The sequence below is a fragment of the Primulina eburnea genome, chromosome 14, assembly GCF_022965805.1.
Source record: "Primulina eburnea isolate SZY01 chromosome 14, ASM2296580v1, whole genome shotgun sequence".
Classification (NCBI taxonomy): domain Eukaryota; kingdom Viridiplantae; phylum Streptophyta; class Magnoliopsida; order Lamiales; family Gesneriaceae; genus Primulina; species Primulina eburnea.
The window spans coordinates 20,507,815-20,519,380 of NC_133114.1; the positions used below are offsets into that span (position 1 = coordinate 20,507,815).

Consider the following 11,566-nt stretch of genomic DNA (forward strand, 5'->3'; position numbering starts at 1 on the left):
TTTCATTGTTGCCTTTGAATCCTAGGAGGGCGCGAGGGCTTTGGGACAACCTTGTCTTCATCACAAATGCGTAATGTCCGATCTTTCAAGACATTCAAGGGCATGTAACGGGAACATTTCCCAAGATGGTTTCCTATTGGTACTTGGTCTCTACCTTTCCTGCTCGATCTTTCTTTATTTTTTCACGGCTTCCATTTTATTCTTCTAGGTCTCTTCCATATTGATGTGTTTTTCTGCCCGAGAAATCATATCTTCGAAATCTGGGGGCATAAGCTCAATTGGGTACCCACGGAAGTCCTGAGTTCTTTTTACTGAATGACCGACTTCGATTGACCTCGATCGAGAATAAGCTCTCTTGAATTGCTTGGACTCACTAGTATCATGGTAGCATTCCTATTGGAGTGCACATAATTTCATTATTGCCTTTGAATAGTAGGAGGGCCGCAAGGGCTTTGGGACAAACTTGTCTTCATCACAAAGGCGTAATGTCCGATCTTTCGAGACATTCAAGGGCATGTACTGGGAAAATTCCCAAGATGGTTTCCTATCTATACTTTGTCCTCTACCTTTCCTGCTCGGTCCTTTCTTTCTTTTTTCATGGCTTCCATTTTCTTCTTCTGGGTTTCCTCCATATTGATGTGTTTTTCTGCTCGAGAGATCAGATCTTCGAAATCTCGGGCCAGCTTCTTTACCAAAGACCAAAAGAAATATTCTCCCGGAGCCCTTGCATGAAAGCTGTAGTTTTGGTTTCAAGGGCACAATATGGCACTTAAAGGGATGCTTTGTTAAACTTACAGATATACGCCTACAATGATTCGTCCCCATCCCGATTCACCTCAAACAAGCTAAAATCAGTTTTCTTATATCTATTTCTGCAACTGAAGTGATTCAAGAAAATGTTATTGAAATCTTCAAAAGACTGGATATTTTGTAGTTCAAGTTTGTCAAACCACCATTGGGTTGAGTCCACCAACATTGTCAAGAAAGCTTTAAACTTGACTCTAACCTCGTAGCAATGCAACATGGATATGTTAGCGAACAGGGCCAAGTGTTCCTGTAACGTCCCGAAAATTTGAAGGTCCATGTGAACCATATGCATGCAAGTTATGAGATTTCTAGTATTTTAATTAATTTATTTTAATTGCATTAAATGCAAATTTAAGTCATGATTTCATGTTTATTTGATTATATGCTTTTATTTCATGAGTTACTGGATTTCATTTATACGGGTTTTTAACAGTACTTTATGCGTGAACGAGGAACGGAGATCGGTGACAGTTAAGGAAAATGTTTTATTTAAATAATTACCTTCAATTATTTAAATGGTGTATTTAAAATGAATTTTTGAAAATGAACCTTTTTAAGGTATTTTTACGCATCGAGCCATATTTTAAACTGTTAGGAGATTTTTAGCTAAGCGGAGGAATTTTTGAGGGTTCAGGGAATATTTTTGAAAATGTACCTCAACGAAATATTTTACTTACGCGTCATTGCGCTTAATGGCTTGTTATTGGGCTTTTGGGCCTAGATCTCTACACTTTAATATTTTAAAAACCTAGGTTCATTATCCTAATTAAATGATTAAGAAAATTTAACTCTCTAAACCCTACCCCCAACTCCCCTCTCTCGGCCACTCACCTCAAGAAATATTTGTAGCAGCTTTGGTTTTCCTCCTTACAAGAAAGTTCAGTAGAAACTTGTCACGTCTCTCCGGTGCTCGTCCCTCGTTTATTCCGTTAGAATATTTGAGCTTTTTATATCAAGGCACGCCTGATTCCCTTACTTTCTTGTCTTTCACATCATAATACATGTTTTTGAGTGATTATGCATGATACATGTCGGATTGAATTATTCGTCTCGGTATTTATATGTTTTCTTCATGTATATGATTTTGGCTTTCATGTATATATCTTTTTTGATATGTCTTGCACAGGGAGGCCAAGATCGAGGGTTAGATGACTCAAATCACGTCTGGTTGATGATGTCAAGCGCTAGGTTCAGAGGTGGATTAGTTGGAAACGAGGTCGATCGAAATTTCTTGTTTGTGGCTCGGTTTTGGGGCGTACGAGTGGTTCACGGGTATTTTGAGCATGGGGCTGAAGGTAATGGCTAGGGCAGTGAGGGAAGGTTTGGTTGTGGTCTAGAAGAGGATGGTTCGAGCGTGGTCGGTGCTGGTTGGGCCTAGTATAGAGTTTGGCTTCAAAAGTCTCTATTGAGATTTTTCCCGCAAGGTTGGCGCCGCGGGGCTGCCCCTGTGGCGACGAATTGCTATTAGCGCCACGACGCTGGTACATGATGCCTAGGCGCTTACTCAGTACTGTAGCGCTACACTGCTAGCGCCTAGGCAACTAGTACATGACATGTATTTTCGAGATTTTTGTGGATATTGCTCGTTTTGGGGGGTTCCAGTTATAAATGGTTTAAGTTGAGTCATACGGGGTTTGGTTAGGATTCGTTGAAGTATGGTTAAATTTGAGCAAGTCTCGGGTTAATTCGGGTTAAACGAGACTCTAGTCTAGTCCTAGAAACAAAATATATATGTTAATGCAGAGGTTCGGGATAGGTTTAAGGAAATGACTAGAAGTATGTTTAAGGAGTTTGATAAGTTTGAGCGGGTCGAGTTAGCAGTCCTGGTAGTTCTCTTATAACTGAAAATGCATATTTAAAATGTATATGTTGATATAGAACATGGATTTTAACGTTAATGATAGAAGCACGTTGCATGCTTGGTTTTAAGGAAATATATGTATACACATGAATGATGAATACGATGTCATGGTTTTGAAGGAGGTGAGTTGATTTTGACAAACACGAACACGAACACAAACATGGAAGGCCAACGCTCAATGGACAGGTAAAACTGTCGCCGATGTCTCTGTCGCCAGGTACCGCAGTTATACGTAAATGGATCTATCGACCTAAAGCTGATACGAAAGTCACAACTAATGGTCTGAATTCAATAAAGAGAAAATGAATACGTATATGATGATATAATATGACATGATTTGATATGAATATATTTACGTTTATTTTCATGCTTTTGAAGATCAGGAAAGTTATTTTGCTTACAGTACTTTTCACTGTTGCATTATATGTATATGTACTTGTTATAACGGTTCATGTGTGTTGAATCTTTAAACTCACTAGGTGCGGATGGTGCAGGTGAGCAGTTTGTTGATGAGGAGACTGGATACGCTGAGGACTGAGTAGGCTGAGCTGGAGGTGCACATGTTAACCCGATGACTTTTTATTCTTCCGTATATTATGATCATGAGTCATGGTTGTAAACAATATTTTAAATACTTTGCATCTCTTTATACGTTGATGATATTGACAGACATTGAGTTCTTTTAAAACAGTAGACTAGGAGATTGATTTAATTTTAAGATTTAATTAATTGTATTTATTTTTATTCATTGGTTAGATGACCTTTCAAAATGTATGGTTGAGTTATTTTTATGTACATGAGTGAGTATTTTCGGTCATACATTCTAAAAAAATTATTCTAGTAATATTTAATAGTAGATGTTTCAGTTCCTCTAGATCAGTGTATGATTTTGGCCAACTTGTATTGGAGAGGCCAGGGTTCGTTTATTATATGAATTTTACCCAAAAATAATTGCCCTTATAGGAGAACAATCAAAACACGACGCATGGACTATTATAATGTTTTAAATATTTGAGTTGCATAATTACCATAAGCTATAACTTTCGGTAAAACGGCAAGCTCTAGGTCCTATAAAAATAATAGCTAGTAGCAACGTGCAACTCCATATTTTAAAATTGTATAAAAGCTCAAGTATAATGTTTCGATTGCTCCCATAGGAGCAATTATTACTTCCCGACAATCTGTTCTTGGTAATTTCATTGCTTGCCATTCATGATAATCGAATACATTATATTGACTGAAATAGTGATTGTAGGATCGAACACTGGTTACTGTACCAAAATTTTTAGACGGTGATAATTGTACATGAGCACTAACATCATGTTTCGGATCACTCTCTTAAAAAAAACAATTATTACTTCCGAAAGATATGGGATTGATGCTGTCTATTACCCAACAATCCAGAATTAGTTTGATCCGATCTGATCCACCAACATCCCTAGCTAATAGGCAATATCATTTTTTTCAACTGTGTTCATTTCCCGTACTGCGAGAACGATCGGGTCTTCTCTCCATCGAATTTTAGTTTTGGAAACTTGGGCTTTGTTAAGTCTTTTAAATCTCAAATTTGAATTTTTCCCCCTTGCAATGTCCTACTTCGAATCTCGTACGACGAATTTGAGATTTGCGAAGAAGCTAAAATTACTCATATCCATTTCTGCGACAAGAACTCAAAACCAATATATATGAAACTGGAAATATTTCAAGACAAGAGTGGATTAACATCACTAAATACAATTTTTAAATACAACGTAACAAGTACTTATATATAAATCATGAAACAATTATACGAATATTACAAACCCAAATTTGATTAAAAAAACTCCAAACATCATGCAATTTACGTAAGGAAAAAGTTTTGTCACGTTAATTGGCCTAAATTTGATTTGATCTTCTCATTAGTCGAAAATAGATCTTAGTTGTAGTTGAATAAGTAGACTTATTTTGCATTTTTAATCTACTTTTTTTATGCCAGAGTACTATTGACATTGTCATATCATGGTATCTAGTGTTCTATCAACACCATAGCCCAAAAAAAGCTAATTTTAAGTAATTAGGAAGCCAAAATCCGTTGGCCAACTTACCACACTGATTTTCTATTTAAATAATGAATTTACCTATATATCTTGAATAAATGCCATTAGCTTAGCCCTGGCTTTAGAGATCCCTTCCTTCCCAAACAATTTATCATTCAATTTCTCAATTCTCCATCTCATTTGCTCGTCCTCTAAAACAATACTTATCGCATTCTCGATTTCTTCTCTTCCGAACCCTTCTAATTTGACTCCAATTCTCCACACATTCACAATGTACGCACAGTTCAAGAATTGGTCACCTGCAATAGGATAGCACAAGAGGGGCTTCATGCATTGCACGGATTCCATAGTCGAATTCCAACCGCAGTGCGTCACATAACACCCCACGGCATTGTGTCGCAGCACCTCCACTTGCGGTGCCCATGACATGATCCTCCCTCTCATTTGTATCCTCTCCACGTACCCCTCGGACAACCCCTCTCGCCACTCGGACCCCAACACCCAAAGAAAAGGTCGTCGGCATGACTCGAGCGCCAAGGCCAAGCTCCTTATCTTTGCCTCCCCGATCGGGCTGACCCAACTTCCAAATGAGACGTACACAACCGAACCCTTGTCTTGCTCGTTGAGCCATCGTAAGCAGCTCATGTCCTCTTCCCAAAAACTCGCCATTGCTGATGATTTCATGATTAGAGAGCCGATTTCGAGCACTTGTGGGGTGTTAAAGCTATCGAAAGAGGTGGCCTGTTGAGTCGTCTTAGATTGTGATTCATTGGGGAAAGTGTTTGTGATGATCCATGGGAGGGTATTGGATCGGTCTAGGGTCCGTGTCCAAAATTTGAACCTTGAGCTTCTTGATGTTGCAGAGCCAATTAGCCAGGGAAGATCACTTGTGCTTATGGTGGGATCATTTGCAGACAAGCATATTGGAGAATTTTCATTTTCTGGAATACCTGTGGCATTGCACACAAACATTAATTATTAGCTTGGCTAATAATTATTAACTTAATTTGACGTATAAATAATATACCACGAATAAATATTTATAGAATAAGTATAAATAATAATTTATATGAAGCATAACTGATTTTCAAACATTACTGTATATCAGAAGCGAACTGATTCACATGGACTACCTAACGACATCTTAGATTAAATCAATCAAGCAATTCAACGGATAGACCCTGTATATTCAAAACATTGTCATATAAGATCAGAGTTTTGTGCTAAGTGTAACATTTGTCGGAAATGACAATGACATGACACAATGGTTACTATACCCGGAACGAATATTAGATTAAAAAATCTGACCATTGGATGGAACCGTAAAAATAGATCAGTTTGGTGGGCATTCTGAGACCACGATCTACAATCAGGCATTATCTATCTTGTGTATTCTTTTATCAAAAATTTCAGAGCCCAACTGATCAAGAGTTTATTTCAGCACACTCTTGATTATTCATATCCGATAATTTTGTGCTAAGTGTATTTTGTTTTGAAAAACAAACAGTTGATAATAAGAGTTTCGCTGATCAGATTGATTGAGTTTTGATGTAACTAGGACTTTTAGTAGACCAATGATAAGTCATATTGAAGTGGGTTATTGCAAATTATTGTAATCGCCAAAGTCTTGGAGTGAAATACTTTCTGAAAAGAAAGAATGAGAGACATAAGAGTATTTAATTTTCCGAATTTTCATAAAAAAATTTGTGCATTTACTGCAGTTTTTATAGCCTAATTGTTCTTGATCCTTAAAATTTATTGTTCAAACATATTCAATGAGTCTATTTCCACTCAATGTCCAACTACTGGTTTAGTGAAGCCCAACCGAAAAACTTACAATTTAGTGTTGCTAACCCAATAGAATTAATTTGAGAATTTTGTGAGATTTTTTATTGAACCCTCCCATCTTCTAATCAATCTCTCGATCTTAACAAGTGTTATCAGAGCGGGTTAATTCTGGTCTCTCAACACCGAACATATAATGAAACCTTTCAGAAAGATTCCAAAGTCTTCTAAAGAAGACTTTAGAAAATGACTAGAAGATTAAAATGCAGGCTCAAATTAATGTACATGATGATTATATGTGGTATATCATAACTGGAGGACCAATGAAGATTTTGAAGGCAACACAACTGTAGTTATTTCAGAAAGTGCACTACATGTGGTTGAAAAACTAAGGATGGAATGGAAAAGTGAAGATAAGAAGAAAGCCAACTTGGATAATCTGGCTAAAACATATTGTACAAAATGGTGTATAATAACACATTTAGCAAAATTAAAATTTGTTCAACTGCAAAGGATATCTAGGAGAGTATTGGAACAAAGAGATAGTCTTGAAGGTTAAAAGTATGGGAACAAAGAAATAGTCTTGAACAATGACCTTGCGAGAATCTAAGGACCTAAAAAAGCTTGAACTACATGATCTGTTCGCAGATCTTTAGTTATATGAGTTTGAATCGAAATCCAAGACTAATGGTGAGTCCACATCAAAAGTGTACCAAAGCGCTAGTTGTTGCAACAATCGAGCCATCAGTTCCAAAAGAAAATCAGCTGAACAATTAAGTAATGATACAATGTCCTTATTTGTGAAGAAATTTGGGAAGTTGCTGATGAAAAATTAGGGCAACTTTCAGAGTCTCAGTGGAATAAATCATTACAAGAAAGATCCATTTAAGAGGACAATGCCTATTTCAATTGCAGAAAAATTGGCCACTTCATAGCCGACTGTCTAAAGCGAAGAAATATGGCGAAAGGTCAACTGATTAGGACAAAATATCCCATGACAACAAGAAAATACATAAGAATGACAAGAAGTTATTCAAGAAGAAGAGGGATCATGAAGTTTTGGTGACTGAGGAAAGTAAGAGCGAGTTGGCAGATTCTTAATCCGATTCATTTGAATCAGAGAGTTGAAGCTGCAGATGAAATCAATATGAAGAAGATGATTCTTCATTCATCTGAGCCATAAATGCAAGATCAATAAGCTAGACTGGTTATTAAGGAACAAGAAGACCATATTAATAACCAAGCTGATCTAAATCAAACTGAAATGAACCAGGCTGATGATATTCAAGCTGATGGCAACCTTACTGAAGAGAACCAAACTGAAAATACTCAAAACAATGTTGAAACCAGTCCTCTCACAGGGGCATGCTACAAATGAAGAAAAACTCATCCACTAGCATTGGTGATCGATAACCTCTCAGCACTGTTTGGAACTAAACAACAGATGATTAATGAATTATTTCATGTTTCTTTTATTTCGTAATTAGAAACTAATAAGATATACGAAACACTTAGGGATAATAGTTGGATAGAAGAAATGAATGAAGATTAATGAAATCAGTATTATAGAAATAAGGTTTAATATTTATTTCTAGACCTACTCATCAGTCAGTCATAGGAACTTGATGAGTTTACAGAAAAAAACTAAATGAAGATCGAATTATGATTAGGAATAAGGCAAGATTAGCACAAGAATTTAAGAAAGAAGAAGATATAGACTTTCATAAAACCTTTGCACCAGTAGCTAGATTTGAGGAAATTAGAATATTTTTTGCTTATGCTACTTACAAAAATTTCAAAGTGTTATCATATGGATGTCAAGAGTGCTTTCTTGAATGGCCTACTACAATAAAAAGTTTATGTTGAACAACATCCAAGTTTTATCAATCATACCTTAACAAATCAAGTGTTTAGATTAAATAAAGCTTTGTGTGGATTAAAACAGGCACCACGTGCCTGGTATGATACTTTATTACGGTTTTTGCTTGATCATGACTTCACAATTTGTTTTATTGATAAAACCTTATTTACGTTTTTTAAGAATGATCATACTCTGTTAGTTCAGATTTATGTTTATGATATTATTTTCGGTTTAGTTAACCCAAAATTAAGCGAGAAGTTTATTAAGCAGACGAAGGAAAAATTCAAGATGGACTTAATGGGAAAACTAATATTATTTTTAGGCTTACAATTAGTGAAACAATTAGATTTGGGAATTTTTATCAATAAAATTAAGTACACAAAAGTGTTGCGGAAAATATTCAGAATGGAGACGTCTCAGCTGCAGCTATCCCCATGAGCTCATCAATTAAGTTAGATTGAAAAGAATGAAGAATTTCAATCGAGGTAACAATGTATCAAGCTCTTAGAGTTTTATTACTTTATGTAACTGTGAGGCCCGGGGCCGAAGAGGGCGGGGGGTGATCGCCGGTGCCATCAGTTGCACGGACAATGAGCGGCTCCTGGCAGGCTTCTAGGTGGAGGGAACATGAATGAACCGACCCACATGGGAATGAGAGGGATTCCGAGACTTTTCAATATAATGGACTGTACAGTTGAAGAGGGTTTGAAAGATTTGATTTGTACTACTCATATCACGAAGGTGCATCTTCTTTTCGGTAGATCATCACATAAGAACTCCAAAGTTAAGCGTGCTTGACTTGGGGCAATTTTGGGATGGGTGACCTCCTGGGAAGTTTCCCAGGGTGCGTGTGAGTGAGGACATAAGCACGTTGGAAAGACTCGTCTTGATACAGTGAGGATAGTCATAGAATCTGGGGCGTTACAACCTTTTTTTGTAATGATCATGGGCCATTAGGCTGAACCAACAAAGGCCTCGGCCCATACCCACGCACCACTACTGGTCATGGGTCGCTAGGATTACAATTCAGTGTTGCTAATCCAACCAAATTAATTTGATAATTTTGTGAAAATATTCGGCCATATTTTAATAAATCTTCTTATCCTATCAAAAACAATTGGAAACTTAGATTTATATGTGGCCTACCTAACAAATTGCTCATCCATATGAAATACATGCTCTTGAAGACATGCACTATGCATAATTATAGTAAATAAAATTTATGCTCTATAAAAGTCATATTTAGAAAACAAACACATTAGACACCAAATAATATTAGTCGTGAGTTGTAGAATATAATTTACTTGAGTTTGAAGATCCGTTAATTCTGGTAACAAATTAATCATGTGCTATCTTTTAATAATCTTTTTTAAAAAAAATTAGAAAACTAATCATGTGCACTGTGTGAGTTAAAAATAAATATATCACATGTTAAAATAATTGCTTTAATAATTTTTTAATTTAACATATTTTTTAAATAGATAAATTTATTAATGATTTGTTGGAAAAAATTACTTTGTAACAGAGATTTAAATTAGGCTTGTATGGTATGAATTTGTTACATTACAATCATGCATGTCAGCTCTGAGTTATATTTGACAGTCTAACGTTAAAATTTCCAAATTTTAACTTTTATAAAAGCTCAAATTCTTAAATTGGTCCTATAGTTGGTTTATCTATTTTTTTTTTTTATTGAAGTTTGATTTTATTTAATAAATTTATATTTTTTACACATTCAGCCTCTCTAATTAAATTCATAATAATAGTAAAAAAAATTATATTCATAGTTGCAAAAATAAAAAAATAAATCGTTTGAATAATGTTCGGATAAAGGCTTACGGCGGAAAGAGTGGGAACACATACCGTCTTCAGATATGACACCCGCATGGACCAAGTCAGGAATGGCGGCGACCAGGCGATAAGTGGCGTGCATGGCCGGCCAGAATCCCGCCACCGCCACGCGGCACCGCCGGCCAACTTCGATCGCCCACGACGCCAACAAGTCCACCACGAAGAACCCAATCCCACCGCCATCATTTTCTTCACCACCGTCCATGATCATCTTACGAACAAGCTCTTCTAGTGGCGACGCCATGTTCTTCTCCATAGCCATTTCGATGGAGAAGAAATCCCGAGGAGTGCCATCGCGGAGTCCGTCGGGAATGGACATGAAAACAATCCCGTCGTTGATTCGGTGAGAAACTCGGCGGTGGATGAATTCCGGGGTGATGATTATGGGATTGAATCCCATGCTTGAGAGGAGGGAAGCCAGTTTTATCATGGGATTGACATGGCCTTGTGCTGGATATGGGATTAAGATTACCTTCTTCTTCTTCTGCATTACAGTCATCTTGTTAATAAAAAAAAGGAACAAAAATGCTAAATTCTAGCTGTCTGAATTAAGTTTGGCTGAATTAATTATTGGACGCTGTGTGTTCATCTTATTGTGGTATCTGTATATATAGACACGTATGTGTATTCTAACGTGATACGAGTGTACATGTTAAATTATTATTTTTTTGTGTTGCGCACATATTAAATTTTAACATGAAGTGTATGCCTATTAAATTTGTGTATAAAATATAAGTGAAAATAACAAAATTAGATGATTCCGATGTTTTGAATTTCTTTTTAATGAAAAAAAATAAAGGGATTTAATTTTTTAAGTTCGCCTCAGACCAATAGCAAAACTAATTTAATGCTGCGAGTAATATCCAACGTTAACAATATTCAATAACATAGTAATTAAAAAAAATAATTGGAAATGAAAAAGGAAAAGTTATGGGCAACTTTGTAAAAATTAATACTTAAATCCTTATTAATTTTCTCTTTACTCCTCTTCACTTATCTTTGTTTTATGGTACGTGACATTGTTCTACCTATCGAGTCTGTTCTTAAAAACATGTAGTCTAAAGACATACATATACGCAAAGTTTTCAGCCTATAAACCTTATTCAGATGATCGCTTTTTTTAATAAATGGCTCATCACGCTTCCATATAATTAATTGAACAGTATACTTTTTTGACCAGAGTGCTGTCGGATTATATCCTCCGAGTTTTACAGACTGCTCCTCACAGTCCAACCACACAATCGCAACCGATGGTTTCTGATGAAGATTCCTTTAACAGCACTTAGCACAACCATGTTTCGTTTCCTACCTCATGGTGTATAGTAAAGTAGTTCAATTTGAAACTCATACATGAGAGGGGCAAAA

At 36.2% G+C, this 11,566-nt stretch overlaps 1 protein-coding gene across 2 annotated transcripts; it reads right to left on the reverse strand.

Annotated features, from left to right (window-relative positions):
• Window positions 1–4,419: 4,419 nt before the first annotated feature.
• Window positions 4,420–10,790, reverse strand: LOC140813319 (UDP-glycosyltransferase 82A1). Of its 2 annotated transcripts, none has more exons than XM_073171820.1 (2): window positions 10,190–10,790; window positions 4,420–5,654 (listed from the first exon to the last, which is right to left on the reverse strand). In XM_073171820.1, the coding sequence occupies exons 1-2, from the start codon at window positions 10,698–10,700 to the stop codon at window positions 4,786–4,788; spliced, it is 1,380 nt and encodes a 459-aa protein (XP_073027921.1). In that variant the 5' UTR covers window positions 10,701–10,790; the 3' UTR covers window positions 4,420–4,785. The 2 variants fall into 2 exon arrangements, with proteins under 2 accessions (XP_073027921.1, XP_073027922.1); XM_073171821.1 differs by having other exon boundaries at window positions 4,427–5,654; window positions 10,214–10,790.
• Between the last annotated feature and the right edge of the window lie 776 nt (window positions 10,791–11,566).